This window comes from Rosa chinensis, chromosome 5, assembly GCF_002994745.2.
Source record: "Rosa chinensis cultivar Old Blush chromosome 5, RchiOBHm-V2, whole genome shotgun sequence".
NCBI classification, from domain to species: Eukaryota; Viridiplantae; Streptophyta; class Magnoliopsida; order Rosales; family Rosaceae; genus Rosa; species Rosa chinensis.
In genome coordinates this window covers 56,483,694-56,511,235 of record NC_037092.1, presented here as the reverse complement: position 1 = coordinate 56,511,235, position 27,542 = coordinate 56,483,694, and the positions used below count along the sequence as shown (strand labels likewise).

The 27,542-nt window shown below is 39.8% G+C and overlaps 2 protein-coding genes across 2 annotated transcripts; both read right to left on the bottom strand.

Moving 5' to 3' along the window:
* Positions 1–236: 236 nt before the first annotated feature.
* On the bottom strand, positions 237–2,554 carry LOC112163706 (protein FAR1-RELATED SEQUENCE 5-like). Its single transcript, XM_024299986.1, has 2 exons — positions 405–2,554; positions 237–318 (listed from the first exon to the last, which is right to left on the bottom strand). The coding sequence occupies exons 1-2, from the start codon at positions 2,552–2,554 to the stop codon at positions 237–239; spliced, it is 2,232 nt and encodes a 743-aa protein (XP_024155754.1).
* Positions 2,555–18,670: 16,116 nt separating this feature from the next.
* On the bottom strand, positions 18,671–23,024 carry LOC112202181. Its single transcript, XM_040519550.1, has 7 exons — positions 22,903–23,024; positions 20,161–21,561; positions 19,839–20,067; positions 19,666–19,749; positions 19,445–19,572; positions 19,121–19,365; positions 18,671–19,039 (listed from the first exon to the last, which is right to left on the bottom strand). Exons 2-3 carry the CDS (start codon positions 21,541–21,543, stop codon positions 19,990–19,992), a joined length of 1,461 nt encoding a protein of 486 aa, XP_040375484.1. The 5' UTR covers positions 21,544–21,561; positions 22,903–23,024; the 3' UTR covers positions 18,671–19,039; positions 19,121–19,365; positions 19,445–19,572; positions 19,666–19,749; positions 19,839–19,989.
* Between the last annotated feature and the right edge of the window lie 4,518 nt (positions 23,025–27,542).

Below are 27,542 nucleotides of genomic sequence, written 5' to 3'. Positions count from 1 at the left end.
ATTTTTGAACAAATCAAACGCAAGCAAAACCAAAACCGGTAGAACTGTAGCTATTTCTCAAGAAACTCAAAACCAAAACCAATAGCTATTTCTGAACAAATCAAACACAAGCACAGTAGCAACATCCCTTAAACTGACCAAATCAGATGCAAAATCCAAAAAATACCAAATACAGAAAACTCGAAGCTTACCTTAAAGAACATGTTTTCTAGTAGTGAACTGATCTGTTTGAGACATTATTCTGCCAAATGAGATGATGAACAACTATCCTCATCCATACTAGTGGAACTTGAATCTCCATTTTCATCAATAGCAGGTCTACATAAATAAGCAAAAATAAAGTCATCAATATCAATCGATAAAAATGTTGCCATGAACAATAATATCAAACACAGGTATCTTACCTTCCATGAAGTGTTGGACAATTTCTTTTGTCATGTGACTGACCAAATAGTCCACATCCATGGCATTGCCTACCTTGACTGGCATTTACCTTAACTTTCCTCTTCTCTTTTCCTTTCTTCAACCTTGTCCCACACCCTTTTGCTCTCACTTGATGTGGTTCATTAAAAATATGCCGAATAGTAGCATTGTTGGTCTCGGTCTCCAAATCTACTGCAGTTTGTCCACCTTCATTACTAATTAATGGTTTAATATTCTCCAAAAAAGCATCCAATGCTTCCATAAACAACTTGGTAGCCTCATCACTCACCATAACCTTATCAATTGCATATGTAGCATGTTGGAATAGTTTAGTCCTCCTTGCAAGTAAAGCTTTGTTATCTTTTATCTCCATTCCATTACAATCTAACACAACTCTATGTCTTGCAGCCTTAGTCCATCTCTTCAAAATGTACTGAATAGGCAATTTATCAACATCTTGGATCTTAATCAAATATGCCAAAACATGTCGACATGGGAAACCTTGACTGTCAAACATTCTACAGCTGCATGATGCAAAATCAGATTTCTTTTCATAAGTAAGTTCACAAGACTTACAAGTATCAATGTTCTTTCGTCTAACCTTAAACTGTTCTTGAGTGACATTTTCAAACACAAGTTCAAGTTTATATTTGAAGCTCTCTCTCAACTGTTCTTGAACTTCATAAAATAGTTTACGTGTATAAACCTTGCCCATATGATCTTCTATGTCAAGGGACATGACAGTTTTTGCCTTCTCATCAATATTAATATGATCCTCCTCTAACTCATAATGTCGTTGGTGAAGAAGCCCCCTCTTAAACTGAACCATAAATTCCACCAATGAATTCCACTTAGAAACATAATTCTTGAAGAAAGAATGTTGACTCTCTGCTCTTTGACTACTTGACATTCCAGCTGAGAAAACATGATTGACATATGCTGGTATCCATGATGAACGAATTTCGTATATCGACTCCAACCACTTGTTATCACTCAACCCACTCTTCTCAATAATTTCAATCCATCTTGAGTCAAACTCTTCTCTACTACTTGAATTCCATATGCAGCTATGAAAGTCTTGGTAGGAATCCCGATATTTAATCGCATCTAGCTTCTCAGAAAATTTATTAAGAATGTGCCAACTGCAATATCTATGAAATGTTTGTGGGAGTGCTTCTGAAATGGCTTTAGTCATAGCAGGATCTTGGTCGGTAATGATCATCTTGGGGGCATTTTCTGGTGCATCTCCTGGCATAGCATTTAGAAATTCCTTGAATAACCAAACAAAAGTATCGGCTGTCTCATCATTCAAGAATGCACAAGCAAAGATGATTGTCTGCCCATGATTGTTAACACCAGTGAATGGTGCAAAAATCATTCCATACCGATTTGTGTTGTATGTAGTATCAAAGATAACTACATCTCCATAAAAGCTATAAGCTCGTCTTGATATTGAGTCAGCCCAAAAGCACTGTGTTACTTTGTTTTCCTCATCTCCATCCATTGTATAGACAAAAGAAGAATCTTTTTCTTTCTCATTCTCAAAATGCATGTACAGTAGATCTCCATCATGCCCCTTCTTCTCTTCACGACAAGTTCTTCCATAATTATATAGATCACACTGTATAAAACCAATATTTTGAATGCCACCTGCCTGAACACCAAAGAATTCAAACTGTTTATGTTTCTCCACATTCACCAAGCTTAGTTGCTGTGATAGAACTGTGTTAACTTCTGAAACATGAAGGTGAGATCTCAACAAATGTACTCTAGGCGGGGTTGTTAATGGATGGTTGTGAGCCTCAACAAATACAGAGATTGCATATCTTCCAAACTCCTTTCTCACTACTGTAATTCTCGCTTTACAACCCACTTTTGGTAATCCTCTCTTACGCTTTTTTCCTTCAACTTTGGAATCTCCTTGCTTATAACAGACATACTCCTTCTTCATAAGTTGTTTCTTATCTTTGCTGGTCGCACTAGAATGACTTCTAATACTAAACCCTACTTCTTTTGCATATCTATTGTAGAAAGCAGCAACATCATCTACTGTTTCAAACTCTTGGTATAATTTAGGCATCAACTCTACCTTTACTTGAGGAATATAAACTTGACCATCCTCTGACTCCATTTATTTGAAACTAAAAAACACACATAAGATCAACAATCGAAACAAAAACCAAACTCAGAAATAGAAAGAAGAAAAGTCCCAAAATATGGAAAAAAAAACCTAGATTTTGTAATTGGAAATCAAACAAATCAAAAAAGAGACAGAATCCATACTGTAGATCGAAGTCTCTGCTTCCAAGTCTGCAACTTTTGGCACGAAAACTCCAAGGGATGTCTGGACCATAAGAGAGATGCAATTTTCATGAGAAGAGAAAAAAGAAAGCTTCGGTTGCAACAATCGTGCAACTTGATCGAGTTCTCTTTCTAGTATTTGGAGACGAGATGAGAAGAGATTGTGGAGAACTGATCGATCTGGTTCTGGTCTTCGATGAAACCAAAGTGGAGTCTACAGTTGATCGTTGTGGAGCTTATAGTTCGACCCGCGTTTTAGTTTTCAAGGAGATTGATCTGAGCAGTTGGTTTTCATTTAAAGCAACGGACGGCTGTGATTGATCCACCCGCACATTATGTATAGCAAGGACGTCCTCTTTGGAACCTTGCTGTGTGTGTGTATATATATATATATATATATCTAACCTTTAGCCCTCAAATTACCCTCAATTTCTCCATCTCTTGCTCTTGAATTTCTCTTCTAATCCCTAAATTTGATCACTTTTACTGGCAGAGGACACCTTTGATCTTATAATTGTAAAGATGAAGGTATTTGATTATTTAATTTTACTCAAACTATTGTGCTTCATGTTTTAGATGATTGTCTTTCATATATTGTATGATTTTCCTTTGAACACATTGTTTTCAAGGAATTGGAGGGAAGTTGGCTATTGAAAGTTTTGATTAATCAATTACGTTTGTACTGAATGTTTAATCAATTAAGTTTGTACCAATTAAGTTGGGTACTGAATGTTTTGATTAATCAATTAAGGAATTGGAGGGAAGTTGGGTACTGACTGTTTTATATGCCTTTGTACTATAAAAATATGTTTTGATTAATCAATTAAGTTTGTACTGAATGTATCTTTTATGTATGATGCAGTTACCGTAAGTGAAATAGAGGGTAAAGCTTTAATTGGAGGAAAGTTGGGGATCACATCGCATACATTATTTGCTGCATTGTTTTCGTTCGCTTGATATGTCTTAAGAGCCAAGACTTCATTGAAAGGCAGGAGGTAATATATATATGTTTGAAAGATTGTTCTGTTCTTTGGTTCTCTTTGCTCTTGCTACTTTATTATTCTTGTGACAATAAGAAAATGAAATCAAGGGAGGCAACGGCAAGTCTAAAGAGCAAAGTAGGTCGAGCTGCATGGTTTTCTAAAACCTTTATAAGAACTGTGATCCAAATTTTTATAATAAATTTGTGCAGATGAGAGAAATTTCAAATTTGTGCTTCTGATTTTCTAAACTTATCCAAGTTTATATATATATATATATATATATATATATATATATATTGAACCTAGCTACTTGCTGGACACTATTAGCATCTAGAGCATGATGACTGGTCAGGAGAACTTGGAAACAGAAAAGCATATTATGAGATGTGTTTTTTCTCCTGTTAAACTTGTTTTTGTACTATCTTGCAGCAAAATTTGTAGCTGAAAATCTCAGCAGTAGAAATGGCGAATAAAGATAAGACAGAGAAACTACAAGTAGAGGTATGGAAGAAAGGGGAATAAATAGATAGTTTACTGAAGGAAGGTGAAACACATGAGCAGCATGTAGATTTGATGGATAAATAAGTCAGCCAGCTTCATAGCACACTAGAGGAAAACCATATTTTACATACTTACAGCTTTGTACTTTATTGTAAACTTCTGATATCTAGCATTCTATTTATGTATGAATTTTGTGTTTAGTATTTATGTTGATTGCATTTATTTTATCTCAAAGTGGAACTAGTTTTCGTTTTCTCAAGGTACGAGCACGGCCCGGCACGACCCGCTTTAGGCCCGGCATGAGCACGGCCGGGCAAGCTATGGGCTTGGGCCGTGGGCCGGGTTGGGCCTAATGTTTGAGTATATGGGCTGGCCCGAGCCCGATAAGAAATGGGCCGACATGGGCCGGCACGAGCATGGCCTCTAGCCCGATTAATTGGGCCGGGCCGGGCCGGCCCGTTTGCCACCTCTAGTACGACTAGTGACTGAGACGATTTTTGAGCAAACAAGTTTTTTCTGCTTGATAAGAACCTTCAACCCGTACGTGTGTTCAAGGCCGTGTGTTTTGGCTCCAACTTGAAGGTCAACCACTTGAAAATTACTCCACGCTTACAAAAATATCGAGAACCTACTTTTCGCTCTTACCTCTTCCATTTAAGCTGCCAATATGCATGCATTATACTTGAAGATTTTCACAGGGGAGAGACATTTGCTGGAGGTAAATCATAGCTTACAAATATTCAATCTATACCAAAATCTACCTCATGCCAACAATAAGTCTAAACAAGTAAGAAAAATATATAGATAGCTGATAACAAGTTAAGAAAAATGTTGGCACCAAAGAGAAAATTTATCACAGATTATTGGTTTCAGAATCAACAAGATGTTGCAAGGCCTACTCATTTATAGCACGGTGCATGGCTCTCAGGTGCAGCTTTGGTGCTGGGGTTGTGTTAGAGCAAAAAATGTTTTGTAATTGGCATTTCCTAGCTCATTATATAAAGAGACTTTTGTATCTAGTTTTAGCCTCTGTCACTTTGATCTTCAGAAGAATGTTGTGCTTCAAGTTCTATGGATCTTTCCTCCTCAACATCATCAGGTATAAATTGCATTCATATTGCTTGCTATTTTTAGGATTGAAGGTCCATATCTATCCTAGATTAGGATGAGACTTGCATTTCAATCCTGTGTGTCTGAGCTGAGCTGGCAGCTTGTTTTATTTAATGTGTCTGATCTTAATCAAGTGAGTTATCCTTATTACACATGTCCAGTCAGCCCTAGCTCGGGTCTTTCCATATAAATAGATTCTCACACTCAGCTAGCCACAGACTTGCATTCAGAGAGCACTGTTCCTTATCGGTTTCTCTCATTCTTAGATCTCTCTAGAAATGCACTGAGCCAAAATCTTCTCTGATAGTGTCTTTGTAAGCTGTTCCATGTCTAGCTTCCAAAGTACTATCAAACCCAGAAAACCATACCTTTAAAACACCATCTGTGTATGTCTTCTTGTGTGTTGCATACATGTCTTTGTGCCTTGAGATGATTGACGACGTTGTGGAAGTTGTGCCATCTGAAGATTGACAAAGGAGTTACAAGTTCGGCTGGTGAAGTCAGTAGCAAAGCAAAGACAGAGCTGCCTTCTAGATTAGGTCTAGGTCTATTTCTTGTTTATGGTGTTGTTTGATGTGTATTGATATATACTTGTGTGTGACCTCTCATGGTTTTAGGGTTTTGAAATCCAAGTTTAGTTTTGTATGGTTTTGTCGAGGAATTAATAAAATTGATGTTTATTCATATGATTTGTGTACTCTTGCTTTAATTTCTTCACTCTAGATGTATGGTTTAGGTTTTCCCCTCCTTAGTCTATGTTTGGTGTGTTGGAATTGGACTATTAAATTGGGGAATTTATATTTCAATTTAAATTATGGCATGAGTATGGTGGAATTAATTTGCCCATTGTATATCTCTATTTCCATTTGGATTTCTTAGATTGTGGTTCTCAAGTCACCCAATTTTGAGTCTTATTATCCTTGATTGTCGGAATAGTATTCGGAATTGTTGGGTAGGGTATTGTTATCACAAATACTCTTTTCGATCTTATTATTTGTGGTGATGGTTGCTAGAGTGTGTTACAATCGATTGTCGAAACATAAAACATTTAGTTTTGAGCACTTATGGCCCTAACAAGGCATAAGGTTTGAGACTAGTATAGGGTAGCCAAAAACTAAGTATTCTTTCTCTTCTTGTTTTTGCTTAGGATTTGATTACTATTTTATGACAATCAATTTAGCTTTCTTTTCGACCTCTTAATGCTAAATGGAAATCCGACAAAACATTTAAAGCATCATTTGAATTAATCGTTATCATTCCATATGATTTTAGATTTGTGTGGAGAACCTTGAATTCCATGGTGACCCTTGATGCGATGCATCCCATCATTCTATCTATCTTATTTTTATGTCATAGTTAATTAGTTTATTTATCATTTCTGAAAATCCAAAAACATTGTGACCTTCCCACTACCATTCATTTGTAAATCCATGTGGGCGTGAGCATTACAAGTACTTTTGTGTGTTTCACGGCCCTATCTAGGCCTTGCTTGGTGCAAGGCCGTCTATGTGATTTTGTGTGATGCAAAGTCATGCTTAAATGAGGCTCGGTGCCTTGTTTAGCATTTATTTTCTTTTTATTAGTTTGTGCAAGTGATTTTCGGTGACTTAGAACCATAGGATTCTTAGCTAGCTCGTAATCCCCGAGGTACAATAAACCGGGACGTAAATACTTCCCATCTTTGATGACCGTATTGATTGTTATGCGATAGGCGAATGACAAATGAGTCAAATCAGGTTGATTTCTAAGCCGGGGTTACAAGCGTAATTTTCCTTTCCATCTTGGGTTCATGTCAGCAGTTAATGTCCAATTTGGACAAAGCATGAGAAAATTGGACACGGAAGACTAAAATTGAAAAGCTTGGAGATAAAAATTTAAAATTGGATGAATGAGAGTAAAAAACTCTTAGTGGAGTAAGTGGAGTATATTGGCCTAAATTTGGGTATTGGGTCAATATCCTTAAAAATAAAGTAGTGAACTAATGACATAATTGATTTCATATCTAATTTACAAAAGAAACATGTGTGTATGTAACGGCGTATTTTGGTTTTAGATGAATATATGTATATATATCGGCACCCGGCTTCGAGTTTGATTAAAAAATAATAAAAAGTATGTGTGTATGTATCATCTTAACAATACCATTGAAAGTGAGCTTAATTAGCTAGAAGGATTAAGGCTTCTAGAGCTATAGTGATAAAAAAAAAATATATATATTAGATGAGATTAGAGGCAGAGGCAGAGGAGGATAGGGGGAAGATACCTATCAACAAAATGGATGAGTGTCATCTATTAAGAGCTGTTGCTTCTTCTTCTTCTTTATTGGTGAAGAGCTTCTTCATTTTTTGAGTGAGAAAGAATCCATCAAAATCTCTTGGAAAGTGGTTGGATTGTTTTTTAGTTTTGATATGTATAAAAAGCACTATAAAATCCTCCAAAATCCAGCATTTAATAAAATCCTTAAAAATCCGTATACTTTTGAATATCTGTAGATTTGAATAGATAATTTTAAATCTTAATTGAATACATTAAGATTTTAAAGGATTGTTTAAAATCTCAATTGAATACCCATTGACTTTCAAAATACAAAAAAAATCTTGTAAACTTTTAAATGAATACACCCCCTGAGAGTAAAAGGGGTGAAATGATGACACTCCCAAACTTCAGGGGGTAAACTGAAATTAATCCAAAAACTAAGCATACCTCTATATAGTATGTGGTCAACGGCGGCGGCGAGACCTTGGAAGTTTCTTGCCAGGAGTATTAAATTTTTTTTTTTTTAATTGAAAAAAAAAAAAAAAAAAACTTGCCAGGAGTACTATTTAATTGGTCTCGGGAAAGTTGAAATTTTCAATGGCTTTTGTCCTAATCCACTTCCGTATCAGTTAATGTTTTAATTATATAACTATATAACTAATTTGATTAAGATGTTCTTCAAATTCAGAATATAATGGTGTTTCTGTTTGTACCCACATTTGCATGGCCACTAGGTCATAACTAATGTGCATAGTCATTTCTGATTACAATGAGCCGCTCTACAAGTAATTTAGGCCGGTAGCTAGAAATGTTGGCCGATGAATAAGTGGACACTTCAGTTGGTCCAAAATGAGTCAGACGAAGCTAGGTTATTGGTTATCGGCCGGCCCGTAGTCATTGGTTTATTGTCTAAAAGCCCATTGGCCAATACTCTAATTGGTTTCCAATCCGAAGTCAACTTAGAAAGATAATGGCCGATTGTCAGAGAGGCCGATAAGCGATAAAGATGAAATTTGATCAAGTAGTATTTCAATCGACTTGAAGTTCATGTCAGCCGATGAGGAGAGTTCAATCCAAGATAGCCTACTTCAAGATTAATTACAGCCGTTGATGACGTCCGTCAAAGCCAATCCGGATAGAGTCCAGCGTCAAGTCAGCCGACGATAAGTATTGAAGCCGAATCAAGATAGAGTCACTGAGCCAAGAGGAGGCCGAATTCCACTCAACTTCAAAGAGTCAAGAGATCAGTTCAAGTCACAAAGCAGCCGATATAAATTGAAGCATCGACAGAAGACAACACACACAACTCCAGAAACTCAAGCCTTCAAGCTTTTCTTATTTCGTCTTACCTTTTTCTTAGGTAGAATTTCCGTCTGTTTCCTTAGTTTATTTGCTCTGCTAGTTACAATCTCAGTTACTTTACCTTTCTTGTAGCCTAGTATCGATTTTGAATTGTTCACTTTGTTTTCTTTCAAACAATAGTTAATAATTTGCAGCCATTCCAGTTTTTAGTTTCGTTGTTATTATCTTTTATATGCTTCTCATTGTTTTTATGCTTTACTTGTTTGATCGTGCTATTTACTGTTCGTAGTCACATAGTAGCTATTAATCTTATATTAACTCATACTTTCACGACCATACCTAACTCACCCGACCTTCAGCGACCAAGTCCTTAATCTAGAGGCATCGAATCGCAGCCGAGAATAAGTTCCTTCCTCGGCTAACAATTGCTTGATAAGTCAGATCTATATCCACTACACCTACAGTTGCACACTTGGCCTTCTGGCCGTGTGCTGGCACGCTCCGCATCTATTCATCGAGAAGGACATTTGTTCCTTGATCCATCAGCTGTATAGGCCGAGGTGATTTTCAGAGGCAACATCTTTTGGTACGCCCAGTGGGACAAAGATTACTATTTTCTTAGTAAGGTTGAATGCAAGGGAAGGAGGTTAGTCAACAAAAACAAGACAACCCATACAGTGTAAACAGGGGAAAGAAGTGTCTTCGGTGTGGAGAGTCAGGACAAAATTCAACTTTTTGTCCATCACGACCGAAGCTTGATCTTACTCCAATCAGAATGTCACTTGAGTCAAGTGGGAATGGGACTTCAGACGCTTCATCGGCAAAACAATCAGCCGATGAACATAGAGCTCAAGAAGCAGCAAAGACTGCATCTGCTGAACTAGCCGAAAGACAGGAGGCCACACAAGTAGGGGTAGCCGACGCCGCTGCAAGGCAAGAAGACATGAGACGAGCGGCCGCTGACGCAGCCTTGGCCAGGCAATCTACTGAAAGTTTGTCTAGAGATTCACCACTTAATGCTTTTCAGAGTGCCTCGAATAGTGCAACCACTCCTGGTGCTATCATCTATGCAGCACGAGACGGTAGAGTTAGAGATACTGTGGAAACTGATTATTTAGAACCGGTCGGAGTGTCAGCCGAGTATTTGTACAAAGCATTGAATGAGGTTTTTAAATTGCAGACGAATGAACTCGCTACCCGAGGAGAAATCAACAATAGAACGTTGGTAGATCAGTTAGCTACTGTTTTGGGAGAGAATACTAACCGATCTATCGAAGGATTGCAAACGTCTCTTGAGCAACTGAACCAAACAATGGCGGCTATGGTGAATAGTCAGAACACTTTGCAAACCTTACTGATACAAAATCAACAAGGCCAATTCAACCAAGCACTTCAACCTCCATGGCAACAAGCTCATGCTTATGTTCCATAACCACAGGCTCAGTTTCCTTTTGGTGGATAGCCGTTTCAAGCTCAACCCCAATTTGGAATGGCCAATAATTATGTGCAACAGCCGATAAATAACAACAACGGTTTGGGAGGACAAAATCCACCTAGGAATGGGTTGACTGTCGAAGAAATAAGGAGAATTTGTGAAGAGACTGTAGGGCCGGCTCCTAGAAGAACGGCCAGGCCGAGATACACCAAACCATATCCAGAAAGGGTTGAAAACAGAGACTATCCGAGGGGATTCAAATTTCCCGACTTTCCTTTATTCAGTGGAGATGATTACCAATCAACTATAGCACATATTTCCCGGTTCACAACGTGATGTGCTGAGCATTCTAGAGATGATGATTTGAAGTTGAAGTGGTTTGAGAACTCACTGACCGGCCCTGCTCATGCTTGGTATGTCAACTTGGCTCCTAATTCTATTCAAAACTGGGCCGACATGGAAAGAGCTTTCCATGAGCAATTCTACAGAGCCAAACCAGAAGTCACAATCGCTGATTTAGCAAAAATGTATCAATAAGCACATGAGTCAGCCCAAGATTTCTTAGATAGATTTAAGGCCGCAAGAAATAAGTGCCGAGTCAATCTGGGAGAGCTAGAGTTTATTCGAATAGCTCAGCAAGGTCTGAATTATGAATTGCGCAAGAAATATGAGGGAGTTGATATTAGAGACATCTTTGAATTGACCACTAGCATGGCTAGATATGAGGCAATCATTAGAGAAGAGACTCAAGCTAGATCAGCCTCAAAGGGAACTTATTATAAGAATCCTACTGTTCATGCTATGGAGGCCAATTTCGAAGGTTTGAAGGTTGAGGAAGAAGATTCGGCCGATGTCAATGCTGCCGAATTGTTTATAAACAAACCAATGATTTGTAAAGCCCTTGCAAAGCCAACAAACCCAATCAAGGATAAACCTCAGCCGATAACCTACCATACCAAAGATGGCACACCTTTAAGATTGACACCTACCCGCACTTACACTTTTGATATCACAAAGGCTGACATAATTTTTGATTAACTTCTTGCTGAGAAAGTAATTAAATTGCCAAACGGCCATGTTATACCTAAGGCCGATGAAACTAGAAATAAGTCTTATTGTAAATTTCACAATTCATGGAAGCATTCTACTAACAATTGTGTGGTTTACCGTGATACTTTGCAGGATCTCATTGAAAAAGGAAAGCTGAAGTTTCCGGAGACGAGCAAACCAGCTCAGCTTGTCGATACCGACCCTTTTCCAGTCAACATGGTGTACGTCAACTTCCCAAGAGGTCACAGGAGGAATTGGCCAAATATGAACTTGTCTGATCCTAGGGCCCGAAGGAGGTATATGTTTCGTGACCAGAGGAGGGAACCAGTTTATGACAGTCAGGATGAGGATGCATACGATATGACAATGCCACCGGCTTTGAAGGCCTCATCATCATCTATTTCAAAAGTACCGCCGGCTAGCGCTGTGATTCTGTGCAACCGTTGCAACTGTGAGGTAACCCTCAACAATCTTCTACAAATCAAGAACTAAGAGTTAGCTACTGATCGACAGGTAAAACCTGGGTTAAAAGCCCCAACTAATTGTGAAGAAAGTAAGAAGAAAGACTCAAGAGGGAAACATGCTGGCAATGAATTGGGGACTCCCACGGCCAATATGGTCGAGGATGAAGTACTTAAGCTCTTTGGCCCTCACAGTCCCAAGGGATGTTATCAGGGACAACAAACTTCCCAAAGTGTGTTTAAGAGGATAAAGGAATCTGAAAACGCCGAAAGCGGACGACTTTCGGTGAGGAGAAGGTTGACTTTTGAGGATGATGATCTTGAGGGAAATTTTGCTGATGGTTTCAATGGCCGACCATGATCAGGTTTTGACCAAGATGATCGATTTTTTGACCAAGATTATTTTGCTAGAAATAGAGGCCAAAGACCTTATATGACATATCGGCCACCAGTTACTCATGATAATAGGTGGTATGGCCGAGCGGCCAGAGATCAGCCATTTTCTCCTTTGACAAAAACTCAAAAGAGACGTATGCAAAGGGAAGTGGCGGTCGCAAGGCAGCAAGGGTCAGAAGGGCAGGAAGTCAGACGCTCTACTGAAGCAGATAATAAAGAAGCCCCTATAATAAGGGAGGACTTTCATAAGGATTCAGGAGAACCTATGGAACTTGAGACCATCAGTGATCATTTTGAAAATGTCCTTAGCTTCCCAAAGCTACCCCATCTGCGGTTTACTGAAGGAGGGGTTAAGGTTTTCAAACATTTTAACCCTCCATTTAAGTTGGCTGAATTAGAAACAATGAGAAAGTTTCACCAGAAACATTCAGCCCTTGCAATTTATGGGCTTCCAAGGAGTCAAGACTATATTCTCAATACAATAGTAGCAAATTCTGATGCCGATCATGCTCTGATTCGGCAGGGTTTCCATGGCCGATTCATTACACCTGGTTTAAAAGCTTTGTATCAAGCACATCGCAAAGGAATCCAAAAGAATGATATAGTCGCTCAAATTCCAGTTTCAGAAGCCGACTTTCATTTCCTTAGATGTTTTCATAGAAGTCACTCGGCCGAGGAAACCTATGGCATAACGCCAGAAGAGGCCCAGCTCGCAAGGGAACTTGATGATTATTTAGAAAAGCAAGACTTTGTGACTGAAGAGCAAGCGAAAGCCAATGCCAAAGTTAAGGATATTGAACAACAGAAGGAAGTGCAAAAGGCGGCTATGGATAAGACGCCAAATGGAAAAGTCCCTACCATAAGAGTACTAAGAGGACAGGATCCACCGTTCTCAAATCAAGATCTGGGGATGATGAAAAAATATCATAGGATGTATTCAGCATTGGCCACTTATGGCCTAACTTAGGAGGAAAGCGTGATGATGAAAATGTTGGAAAAGGATCTGTCTTCAGAGTCATACCTCATCACTGAGCATTCTAGCATCGGCTTAAAAATCAGTTATCAGGAAAATGATGGAGAATTGTAAGCTGGAAGCCAATACTGATAACTTACCTATTTCTGATGCTGACCTGACTTACCTCCACACCTACCATAAACAACATCCAGCTACTGAGATTTATGGATTCACGTCCGTCGAGAGCAAATTACTAGATAATTTGTCCAAATACCTGCGGGCTCGTGCAATCGAGTGGCAAGTAGAGACAAAGAAGGCATCCACCAAGCTGACAACTGGGGCCATTGAAGAATTGAAGAAAGAGCAAGCCAGTCTTAATCAACAGTTGAAGGAAGAAGAAATGGTAGAAGGTGCTGCCACGAACAATGGTAAGCAAGACGATTATGGAGACGAGGGTGATGAGGAAGTCGATTATGGGGAAGAAGAGGAACAAGGTGACTATGATAATGAAGCTGGAATCGACTACGACATAGGAGATGACACAGCTTTTAACATGGAAACCTTATCCCCATTTTACAAGGGCGAGGCCGCCTTTGGAAAAGGAGAAGGTAATACAATGGACATCAACATGGTTTATGTCCTACCTTCAGAACTCAAAGCTCAACCAAGTCAGTCAAATGAACTGATCGGCGACTTTGTTGCCGATCAACAACCTCGATTTGAGATTGATGAAGCCGTTGCCCAGTTGAAGGATGAAGACGGCCGTGTGGTACTCACAAAACCAACGACCAAAATGGCTCAGCATTTGAAGCCGTTATACATCACGGCTTACATAGAGGGATATCCAATAATGAAAGTTTTGGTGGACAATGGTGCAGCAGTTAATGTGTTACCTACATCCGTTATGAAGAAATTACACAGAATTGAATCCGATTTGCTACCTTCGGACATCACAGTGAGCAACTTCTCTGGCGGGAAGAGCAGGCCAAGAGGTATCCTCCCACTCGATGTCACAGTGGGGGAAAAGACAAACATGACAGCTTTCTTCGTGGTCGATTCATCTGCTCATTACAATGCGTTGCTTGGCTGCTACTGGATTCACCAGAACTTATGTGTACCTTCTTCCCTGCATCAAGTTTTGATCTTCTAGCATGGAGACAAAATTGAGGTCATTCCAGCAGACAATAATCCATTTCAAGCATCCACCAATGTAGTAGAAGCAAGGTTTTATGAGGACGATATTGGTTATTTCACTTTCAGTGGACGAGATAGCAAGGACCGACCTACCCAAGTTACGGCCTAGAAAATTGTCAACTTAGGGAGTAAGGATGTTTTGCAAGATGCAGAACGTCCAACCCTGGTTGACATCTTCAAGGACAATATCAATGTCTAGAGACCCAAGGTCTCTAGTAAGAAAGTCCGCAATCCGATCTATTTTAGGACGTTTGCTGGCCTATTGGGCCGACAGGATTACCAAGTCTAACTCGACCATCAACTTGATGGAATATATTGCAGAACAACAGGAAGAAGAATTGCAGTTGGAAGATATCGGCCCAGCCCCGGCCGAATTAGAAGATACTGAAGCCGAAACTCAAGATCCTGTAGACCAAATCAACTTGGGAGATGAAGATAACCCTCGGCTAATCTCTATCAATAGACTTCTCGATCCAGAATTACGAGCAGCGATGGAGGCTTTATTACAAGAATATAAGGATTGTTTTGCATGGGAGTACCATGAAATGCCCGGGCTCGATAGAAGCTTAGTAGAACATGTATTACCTCTTAGAGATGATTGTAAACCTTACAAACAAGCTCCTCGGCGATGTTCCGCCGAGGTACAAATTGAAATGAAAGAGGAAATTGAACGTTTACTACATGCTAAATTTATTAGACCTGCTAAATATGTGGAATGGGTTTCCATCGCTGTACCTGTAAGAAAGAAAAATGGCAAGATGAGAGTATGCGTTGACTTCAGAAACTTAAATTTAGCAACTCCAAAAGATGAGTATCCTATGCCAATGACCGATCTCTTAATTGATGGAGCGGCCAAACATGAAATATTATCTTTCATGGATGGTCATGTCGGATATAATCAAATATTTGTAGCCAAAGAAGATGTCCATAAAACCGCCTTCAGGTGCCCAGGCTTTGTTGGAACGTTTGAATGGGTAGTGATGCCTTTCGGTTTAAAGAATGCCGGACCAACTTACCAAAGGGCCATGAATGCCATTTTTCACAATTTAATTGGCAAAACCGTAGAGGGGTGTACATAGATGACGTGGTTGTTAAATCAAAAACCCGATCAGGACATCTAGCTGATCTTGAGCAAACATTCAAATGTATGCGAAAACATAAACTTAAAATGAACCCCAAAAAGTGTGTTTTCGGAGTATCAGCGGGGAATTTTCTAGGTTTTCTCATTCACCAGCGGGGAATTGAGGTCGACCAGAATAAGGCTAAAGCCATTATCGACGCACCCGCTCCTTCTAACAAAAAACAGCTACAATCATTCCTTGGTCAAGTTAATTTTCTCAGTCGATTCATCTCTAACTTGGCCGGTAAACTTTGGCCTTTTGTCTTCTCTACTTAAGTTGAAAATTGGAGATGAATACAAGTGGGAGCCAGAGCACCAACAAGCTTTTGACGAACTCAAGAAGTATTTAACACAACCCCCAGTGTTAGTACCTCCACAGAAAGGAAAGCCACTAAAGCTCTACATAGCGGCCACAACTGAATCAATTAGGAGCATGTTGGCTCAAGACAATGATCAAGGAAAAGAGCAAGCCATCCATTATTTGAGCAGAATCCTCACACCTGTTGAGATAAGATATTCGCCGATTGAAAAACTATGCCTCGTGCTCTACTTTTCGGCAATTGAATTACGACATTATATGTTACCATCAGTTGTTCATATAATTTCACAAACGGATTTAATTAAATATATGTTGACTCCACCGATCATCAAAGGCCGAATTGGAAAATGGACAATGGCGCTTTCTGAATTTACTTTCAAATACGTGGCCCAGAAGTCAGTCAAAGGCCAGGCATTGGCTCAATTTCTTACTGACCACCCTTCTATTGAAATTGAAGGTATGGAGAATGTTGAAATAGATACTGCACAAGTCGGCCATATGTATCACGAGCCTTGGCTACTATATTTTGATGGCTCAAGCACCAGTGACTCCGCCGGGGCAGGAATAGTGATTGAATCTCCAACCAGCCAAAAGCATCAATATGCCTTCAAACTGGACTTTAACTGCACAAACAACCAGGCCGAATATGAAGCCTTAATAATTGGCCTGGAAGTATTAGAGGAACTTGGAGCAACAAGAGTTAAGGTGTTTGGGGACTCACTATTAGTCATCAATCAAATGCTCCAGGTTTTTAGATGTTCAAATCTCTCGTTGGCCACTTATTATGCCGCCGCACAACAACTGCTTAGTTGTTTTCATGATGTGGAATTTCACCATATTCCGCGAGAACTCAATCGTGAAGCGAATGAAATGGCTCAAATTGATTCCGGTGTCAGCATTCCAGCAGGCCAAACTAACAAAATCATCATAATTGAGAGAAAATTGTTGCCATCTTTGGCCGAGAAAGGTATGTCGGCTGATGTCTTTGAGTTAAACGTGCGACTTGGTGATTGGAGATTTTACATAATCCAACACCTTTTGATGAAAACTAATAGTGGTGGGAGTCAAAAAATTAGAATGTTGTCTAGCAAGTTCACAATTAAAATTGGTGAACTGCTAAGGAAAAGTCCTGATGATGACCTTCTTCTTCGTTGCCTCAGCTCCGAAGATGCCCAGCTAGTAATGGCTAAAGTTCATGAGGGTATTTGCGGAGCACACCAGGCTGGGATAAAAATGAGATGGTTAATTAGGAGACATGGCTACTACTGGCCAACTATTCTTAAAGACTATATTGAGGATGCTCGAGGTTGTGCTCCTTGCCAACTTCACGGGTCCATTCAAAGAGTTTCTGCTTTCCCCATGAATCCAATAGTGAAGCCATGGCCTTTTCGGGGCTGGGCAATGGACATAATTGGCCAAATCTCTCCCCCATCTTCCAAACAGCACAGATGGATTCTGGTAGCCACAGATTACTTTACAAAATGGGTTGAGGCCGTTCCATTCACCTCCATCAGTAGTGCCGAGGTGATCAAATTCATTGAGCAAAACATCATTCACCGCTTCGGTATTCCAGAAACTATAACAACTGACCGAGGATCGGTATTCATAGCTGAAGTCGTCATCAAACGGATGGCCGAGTATAAGATTACAATGCAGCAATTGACACCCTATTATGCTCAGGCTAATGGACAGGCTGAGGCAGCAAACAAGGTCCTCATCCAAATTGTGGAAAAGATGATTCAGGAAAACCCGCGTGATTGGCACAATCTTCTATCAGAAACTTTATGGGCTTATCGGACCTCCAAACGCTCGGCTACAGGGATAACTCCCTTTGCTCTGACTTATGGACATGATGCAATGTTACCAATGGAAATGACAGTCAGATCATTGAGAGTCACAATGCAAAACAATCTCATAGCCGACGAATATAGTCAGGCAATGTTGCAAGAACTAGAGGATCTTGACCATGCACGGTTGGATGCATATGATCGGCTTCAAGCTCAAAAGAAGGCTGTCGCTCGTGCTTAATAAAAAGACCAAATACAAGAGTTTTGGCGAAGGCGAGTTGGTTTGGAAAGCAGTGTTACCCATCGGCACAAAGGATCCCAGATTTGGAAAATGGTCACCAAATTGGGAGGGTCCGTTTATTATTGACAAAGTTCTTGGACAAGGAGCATATCATTTGAGAGATAAAGATAGTGAACGACACGCAATGCCCATTAATGGCCAATACCTAAAGAAATATTATCCCACAATGTGGGAAGCACGAGCTGCTGAATAATGGTGTAACCAAAAGATGGCCACTAGTTTATAATGTATATATGTTTTGGGCCATCTTGATTCTGGCCAATGCAATTAAGCAGAAAAGATTATTTTTATCAGATTTCCAGTTTGTTTGCTTGACCATTATACTTCACTTGTATTTACTACTACAAGATATTATCTATCCATGACCCAACGATGTTTATGATAATCTACCGGCAAGCAAATAATTAATTAAGTTTTTCATCGGCCCATAACTTTCAAATGTTTACAAAAACTGGCCAACGGCCGACAAAAGAGCCACATACATCAATCATCATTACTCCCAAGGTACAACTAGTGTCCTGAAGGTCACGCTCAAGTTGCATACACCTAGGCTCGGAATTTTTCAATTCGGCCTCTATTTTTTTCAGTTGTCCTTGGCTTTGGAAACACTGCTTACTCATTTGAAGGAGCTTTTCCCCCACTTCTTGTCTCTCTTGTTTCAAGGACGCCACTTGTCTTTCCAACTCATTTATCTTGCCTTCAAGAGACTCCACAACCCGTTTTTGTTCCATACACCACCCAAACTCGGGAACCAAGGCTTTCTTCATTTGCTCACAAGCCAAGATTTGTTGTCTCCTTTTTTCTATTTCTTGGTATGAACCAGCTACACGGGATATTTGTTGGGTCAACACTTCTAGCTTCTCACCAATGAGAGCTACCTTGGGAGGGGCAAAGTATTTGGCTCCAAGTAACAAATCCATGGCCACTTTCACTTTTGATAGTTGGCCTGTTTCCACAAATTCTTTTAATGGCTGCGCTAACGTTTCCTTTACCACCTTCAGAACCCCATCAACTTCCTCCCTTGATGTCAATTACGCGGTTGGTAACTGCGAAATGGCCGAGCAACATTCTGGTTGGATTAGAGCATCGGCCGAAAATGCCCTCATGAAAGCCTGAAGTTCGGCTTCAAACCCTTTATTACCTTCCTACAATGTCAGCCACTAACAATCAGTTCTTTAGCATAATAGAAGGGAAGTAATCACAAAACATGTTTGGTGCATACTTACTAGTTCATTAGCCAACACCAGGTGTTGCTCACTAAGCGATGAGGAGGGATACTGGCTTGCGTTGAAGTTTGGGTGAGCACAAGTGTCTCTTCCATATTCATTGTCACAACTTCGCTTTCAGCCATTCTTTCAAGAGAAATTATCTCCCCCACAGGTTCGTCACTACTTGGTTGGCCATCTTTATCAATGGTTAGTTCCACAGATTCCTCTGTTTCACAAGGAATGGCATTTCGGACGTTGGCCTTCTGCAAATTCATCATATAAAGTATGTCATATTTATGCTCAAGCTAATAGCCAATTCTTCACTCTGGTGCTGTGTCATACCTTGAATGTCTCTAGGCAGCTTCATTTGGCCACGCACAATTGTTCTTCGCTCTCAGAGGATTGCTCGTTTTGTTTTGCCGGTTGTTTCGCTGGAGGAGATTGAGACGTTGAAGACAGGGTGGCACCATCTGTTATTCAGAGACAAAACAAAAATGCCATTAGCCATCGGCCATGATTCCTTACATAATGGCCGACTACAATTCAAATTGATTTCGGCCTACCTTTGGCCGCCTTAGCGGCCGCACTATGGATGGCCTTTCTCTTTGTGCTCCCTTTAGCACACTTCTTCAAAGACTCTTGGCCACCTACAATCAACAAACCCCAAGTTAGTGAACAAACTAACAACATGTGCATAAATGAAAGTACACTTGGGGGGGGGGGGGCAACAACTTACTTATAGTTGGGATTGCTCTAGCAAATTTGCTTGTTATTTTACCACGCCTTATAGCTTTCGGCTTCTCTTGTGCCCATGGATTTCCTGCAAAAGCCGATCGCCTAGCCGACACCAACCCATCTTTAAAGCGGCTACCTACTCGTTTCGCCCACTACTCTCTGAACTGGGAGGAACTCTTGCTAGTTGCTACTCTTGTCTTCATGGGAAAGCTCATGTTGTACACAAACGCCTTGTTATTCTGCTCAATATCGTCCTTATTGGAGAAAACGGCTCGCAATGAACTATATCGGTTTGACGATTCTGGCACCGGAGTCGATATAACTTGATAATATCCCAACTGACGACTGAAATAGGATGGTGAATATAACTCCACTCCACACTTGAGTGTTTTACCACACAAGGCACCCCAGAAGAGATCCCTCATACCTATTGCACTCTTCCAAGCTGAACACGCAGTCTCCCATCTCGTCTCACTTTCTGAGGCGTGTTGGCTGATATCCATTGCAAGGTAAGGTGGATACTTCCTACTGAAACAAACGGCAAACTGTTCTGCAGAAAACTCTAGACACTTGAACAACACCTCAAAACACTCTTCTGACGAATGAGGAAGTAAATCAAGAGGAGCCAATTGTTGTCCAAGAGTGGTGTCAACGGCCAATGCTAAACCCGGCTGTCTGAAAGAGGGAAAGTAAGTGTGCAGCCACAACTGAAAAATCCACAATGGCCCAGACCAATTTGGATTCATTCCTTCGGTCACACAGTGGTGAAGACATCTATATAAGTGGGCAAGCACAAATGGACCAAGAGCTAATGGCTGATCTCTCTCTTGTACTTCTTTACTTGCTAATGCTTCAGCCAACTTGTAGTACTCCACATTCACTTTTTTAGAAGTTGTGCACACTAAGAACTTACATATCCAAAAGGCAAGAAACGCAGCATGCTCTACATGGGTTACTTCCATTGTCTCCTGTTGGCTTTCCCCTTTCTCTTCTGGACTGCCATTACTATCAAGTGACTTATTTCCCAAACCGTTGTTAAACACCTCAATCCATGTATTAAAATTAGCAACGGTTGGTCTACCCTTAGTTCGATCTCTTAGCTCGCAGCCAAGATCAATGTCACACTTTCCTTCTGCAAATACGATGTCCACCACTTGCCCATGTGGCGGCAGGCCTATAATGGCTGCTATATCAATCAAGGTCGGACTAAGTACACCAAACTGAAGCTCCAGAGAGTTTGTTTGAGAACTCCAAAAACACATAGCGGCAGCCAGCAAGGAGCGGTCACAAGGAATAATAATGGTGGACAGCTTGATGGCGTCATAGATCCCAAGTCGTTTCCATATTTCCCCAAATCGCTTCTCGACTCGTTCTACCCACGGAATCCAGTTGGCCGTTTCACCAGGCCATTTTCCTGGTTTTGTTCCCCATGCTCCCCATGCTTTTCCTTCACTGAAGTAGCTAGAATCATCTACTACATGCTGGCTCAAAAATTTTTCCACATCGGCCGGTATATCACTATGGAAACTTGGACCAAGTTGACGTACCCCACCTTCATTCGGAACTCGTTGCGTTATTCTATTCATGAAGGCTGAGGCATTCTTTTCAGTGGCTTGACTTAGTGCTTCCGCAAATGCAAATGAGCGTTTGGTGATACTTTTTTGTTTGCCTTCATAATTGTCTTCTCCGGTCCCTTTCGAAGCCATTGCTTGGACAACCAAGTCCTACATGATATAGAGCATAATTGGTTAGCACACCATGTTTCTCAGAGTACACCAAGTTTCTCGTTATTCGGTGCTATTCGCCGAAAACCACGAAACTTGGGGGGGCAAAGGCATATCACATGCATACGACCACGACTTTCTCGATATATATGTATATATATATATATATGTATATATATATATATATATGGCCAATTGCACATGGAAAAGACTCGCTGCCCAAGGTTTATCAAATAAACTAATTGAAGGTTTATCAATTAGATTAATAGCACATAATTATATGAGTGGACAAAATCATTGCTACAAGATCGTGCTATTAATTATATGAGTGGCCAATTTCTGAGACTACAACATATATAGGGGCCTCATATAATTGCTGCACATTTTATAACAGCAATTGCAATTAATTAACAGCAATTGCATCAAAATAAAGCTGGGACAATTGACAGCAATGCAGCATATATTAATTGCATGGGGAGAGCGGGCCGTTTGCTAACAAGTTGAAAGAAAAATAGAGTGGATCAATCTATGCCACAAGCAATTATGAGCCAAAGCAATATGAACAGCATAATTAATTAGCTGGCCCACAAATAGAGTGGATCAATCTTGGCGGCAACATGCAAATGAATAAGATAATTGGCATTAGAGTGGCATCAGATAATTGGCGTGAGAATTCAATGTTTATAGAGTGACATTAGGAAAATCCTGCACATTTAAGGTCAACATGAACCTTCTCTTATGCATTGCACGTGAGAATTCAATGTTAATTGAATGTTTGGCTAACTACATCACATCAAGTCTGGGAAAAGATAAGATAATGCCAATGAATAAGATAATTATGCCCATCTCGGTTGAGATGATGTACATGCCAATGAACTGACACCATCCATAATTGCTTTAATTAAATATGGAAGAGTTAGTGGGGTCTTGAATGATAAGGTCAGAATTTTCTTCAAGGCTAATGCAAATCTGGGAACAAGAGCAAAGAGCAAAGCATGCAAGTTCATAATTAACTTCAAAGCTGCAATTGTTTGCAGAGTAGCATTAAACAAGTTGCTGGGAACTTGAAAGAAGCACAGCGCATATAATTGAATGGTGGGCTTCATGTAATTGCAACATATAATTGAATATTGCTTAGACATGTTGCTCTGAAGTGATTATGTGCAGAAAACAAGCTGTTATGGGTCAATGAAAGCTTAATTACAATTGTGAACTTGTTCATTTAGTTCATTGGTATGTACTTCAGATTTCTGGAAAATTGAGAAACAATTGTAGAACGGCATAATCACATAAATGGTTAGCCCAAAATATGCACTTGCATTTAAGAACCAAGAGCCGTACCTGCAATCAAGGGATACCCAGCTTCCAAACAACTCTACTAAAGCAGGATTTGCTGAAAATCAAGGGATTCCCAGCTATGATTTCAGCTCTGGAACAATAGGAGAGGTGATTATGCAAAGCCAAACTCAAAATATACAAGGGAGATTCATCAGATTCTTCAGATCTGAGTTTTCTAATTTACAAACTCAAATTCAAAATATGTAGTACCTTTCGTGGTCATGGGGATACGCTCGGCTTCATACCCAGATCATGATAGGAGCATAAATGCGACAAATATAATGTGCAATCCTCTACACTTTTCTTGGCTATTTCCTTTGAAAAGTCAGTTTTAACTTTGTTTTCTTTTTAGGTAGTTCGTGAAGTGATTCAAGAGAAATAAGAGCTTAAAGGGAGCAACGAAGCCATGGAACATGAGTACTGATGCAGAGGACTAATTTTGATCAACCTTTTAGCCAGAAATTACAAGGGAAGTCCACGGAAATCATTGTGCAAAACAGTTGCTGCACAGCAGAAAACTGCAGTTTTAGAATCAGCTTTCTGGGAACGGTTTTGAGGAGCAATTCTTGCATCATTCCAGCTGCAACTTTGTAGAAATGGCCAGCAATATTTGAAGACATGATGTTATACTTTAACTATAGCCAAAGAACTGGTCAGAAGCATCAGCGAGGCAGCAGGAAATCAAATTCAAAGTAAGGTTCCCGATAAGGCAGAAACAGTCAGCTTTTCACGAAGCTTTTTGGGATATCTTTTCTGGCGATTTAATTGGAGTTTTTCCAGAAAGTTGTTGATCAATCTAGAATATATGATGTCATAGAACACGTGGGAGCCAAGAACCATCCAGAAACTTGTCAAGAAGGAAGCTTCAGAGTCAGAAATTGAATCCTAGTCAAAATAGGACGGTTTTGCAGAATTCTTCTTTGGACGGATTTCCAGGGCATTTTTGGAAGGTTATTGCTGCTGAAAATATGAAGGAGAGTCGTAGAATGATTCCTCAAGATTTTAGAAGATTATTAAGGCTTGGAAATCATTTAATTGTGCACCAATCAGAGTAATCCTCAAGCAACTAGGGGAGGCTTTCAAAGCAGAATTGGAAAAGGAAACTTGGGCGGTGTTTCTCATACACATAGGGCTTCTGCAAACGTTAAAAATTACAACCCTACAGCGCCATCTTCTGCCATAAACCCTAGCACACAAAGTCTTGAAATTCCCAAGTCCTCCAAGAGCAAAAACCGTGCAGACCATCATCCATCTTCATCAAGCCTTGCCGTGTACCATCTTGAGGGGGGTTCTTGAGTTCAAGGCTGCCTAAAAGTGAATTCGTGGCTCTCATCTTCTGCCCTTTACAGTTTTTATTTTCTTTGTAATTCAAACTTATATGTTTCTAGTTGTGAATTTTGAGACGATGTGTGGCTAGTTACTTTGTGTTAGGGGCGAGGTTTGAAGCCCCTAAGATATGTTTTTGACAATATTTTGATTCCTAGTTTCGTGATTGCTTTGTGGTGAAATTGTTTATTTGGTTTTGGTTTACAGATAACTCTTGCATGTTTATGTTTTATGAATGCGCACATAAAATATTATGATCATGAGAGTGGGGCTAGAAATAGGTATTTTAATCTCCTAAACGGTTAATAATGCTTGTTTCAATGTTAGTAAAACCTATAGGACAATAGGTGAAACCAAATAAAAAGGATTGCATGCTAGGTAGGCGTTCCACACTAGTTTTGCATACTTGTTCAATCAAACTTCCATATGTGATTAATGCTTAGAATAAATTGTTGATAGGATAGCGTTCTATACCTTGATTGTTTATTCTAAAGGCTTAGTAATGGTGCGTTCATCTTGCTTAAGTAATCTAGGGAAGTAATAAGAACTTATGCATGCGTTCATGGTTTGTTCTTGATTGAAACCTTTTTTCACGAATTGGTAATTGAAACTAGGATGATAAATTTGTCTCAAGCATATTTTGGTGGTGGATTTCCGAGTTCCTAACATCTTCATCATTATCTTTCAAAACCCTAAATTCAAAATCGTTTTTCTTCTCTTTGTTTTCTGTTTATTTTCGTTAAAAACCCAAAACCCCAAATCAGTTTCATTTTGAGGATTGCAGTGCCCTCTTCTATCCCCTATCTGTCCCTCCATCTTTCTCTCTTTTCTTTTTGTTTTGTGACGTTTATTTTAGTGTAGTTTTGTTTTGTTTTATTTTATTTTGTGTGATTAATATAGTTACCCTCAATCTCTGGCATCGAACGATCCTTGCTTATCCTTTACTACTGACGACTACATCATTGCAGGGTTAAATTGAGCATCTATTTTGGGCGTATCAGATCACCATTAAATGAAGGTGTTGATGAATTTGAGGATATTGGAGCTGCAAGATTCAGTTGGAGCTGAGAGATTCACTTACCAGAGGGCAGCTTGCTTTTACTAGAAATAAAAGAGGTTTCTCTTTTTGTGGTCATAATAGAAGATTGAGGAGATAAAATGATTAAAGAAAGCATTGAAAGAAAAACGAAGTGGTCAACCCTTGATAGAGTGGTGCACATATAACCCGGGTACCAAAAAAAAAAAAAAACGGAGTGGGACCACTTTTCTTTTAGTTGGCTACGTCTCTCTCTTTGTTGGCCAACTCTTCTTCACGTTGGCTGACCAACTTTTCTTTTCGATGGTTTATTTTATTTTGTGTTGGCTGTCTCTTTCTTTGTTGGCCAACTTGCAATTTTCTTTTGTGTTGGCTGACCCTCTCTCTTTGATGGCCAACTCAAAATTTGTTTTTGTTGGCTTGCTTTCTTTTAGTTAGCCAACTTAAAATTTGAACTCTTGAGTTGGCTGCCACTTTCAATTTGGGTTGGTTGCCATTTTCTTTTGTGTTGGCTGACTTGAATTTCCTCATGCCTTTGGCCAACTTAAAATTTGAAGTCCTTTGTTGACCTACTATCCCTCACTTGAATTTAATGGCCAACTTAAGGTTTTCCATGGGTTGGCCAACAAGAGCAACAAATTGACTCCCTTGATGGCTTACTCTCTTTTGTTGGCCAACTTGGATTTTCTCACTTATTGGCCAACTTGAACTTTTTCAAGTGTTGGCCAACATGAGCTGCAAATTGGATTCCTTGCGATATTTTTCGTTTGTTGGCTAATACTTCGCATTTTTCACTTGTTGGCTTCCATGAGCCATTCTCACGTGTCGGCCAACTCTAGTTCTATCAATCGGCCACACTCGAGTAAATTAATTGTTTACCTTCTTTAGCAGATATGCCTATTCGCTCTTCTGTTGGCCGATTTGAAAATTAATAGTCATTGGCTTCCATGTATCTATTAAATTGTTGGCCACCAAAAGTTATATTCCCGTATTGTCCTATTTAACTTGGTTTGGCTTACTAACGAACAACTCCCTTCCCTACTCAAATATCATTTTCTCAAGTTGTCTGCTTACTTACTTACTAGAGCATAGGTATAGCGGCCAACTTATCAACTTGGATTTCGGCCATTAAATTTGGTTCGCCAATTTAGCCGATTTTCTGAAATCTCATTCGGCCAATACATTTGGTTTGTTAAATTATTGAGAGAGGGTGTAACGCTTAAGTTGATGTCCTGAAACGTCATTTGATGAAGGAAGTATGTTCCAGCCATCAGGGAGGTCATGAAGAATGTATATACCTACGTTTTCGGAAGTCGATTCGGGGGCCAAGTTGACTCAAATTTCTCAACCACTCGGCGAATGTCGCCGATGCTTAAGAAACTTGGGGAGGGCAATGTTTGTACCTACATTTGCATGGCCACTAGGTCATAACTAATGTGCATAGTCATTTCTGATTACAATGAGCCGCTCTACAAGTAATTTGGGTCGGTAGCTAGAAATGTTGGCCGATGAATAAGTGGACACTTTAGTTGGTCCAAAATGAGTCAGATGAAGCTAGGTTATTGGTTATCGGCCGGCCCGTAGTCATTGGTTTATTGTCTAAAAGCCCATTGGCTAATACTCTAATTGGTTTCCAATACGAACTCAACTTAGAAAGATAATGGCTGATTGTCAGAGAGGCCGATAAGCGATAAAGATGAAATTTGATCAAGTAGTATTTCAATCAACTTGAAGTTCATGTCAGCCGATGAGGAGAGTTCAATCCAAGATAGCCTACTTCAAGATTAATTGCAGCCGTTGATGACGTCCGTCAAAGCCAATCTGGATAGAGTCCGGCGTCAAGTCAGCCGACGATAAGTATTGAAGCCGAATCAAGATAGAGTCACTGAGCCAAGAGGAGGCCGAATTCCACTCAACTTCAAAGAGTCAAGAGATCAGTTCAAGTCACAAAGCAGCCGATATAAATAGAAGCATCGACAGAAGACAACACACACAACTCCAGAAACTCAAGCCATCAAGCTTTTCTTATTTCGTCTTACCTTTTGCTTCGGTAGAATTTCCGTCTGTTTCCTTAGTTTATTTGCTCTGCTAGTTACAATCTCAGTTACTTTACCTTTCTTGTAGCCTAGTATCGATTTTGAATTGTTCTCTTTGTTTTCTTTCAAACAATAGTTAATAATTTGCAGCCATTCCAATTTTTAGTTTCGTTGTTATTATCTTTTATATGCTCCTTATTGTCTTTATGCTTTACTTGTTTGATCGTGCTATTTACTGTTCGTAG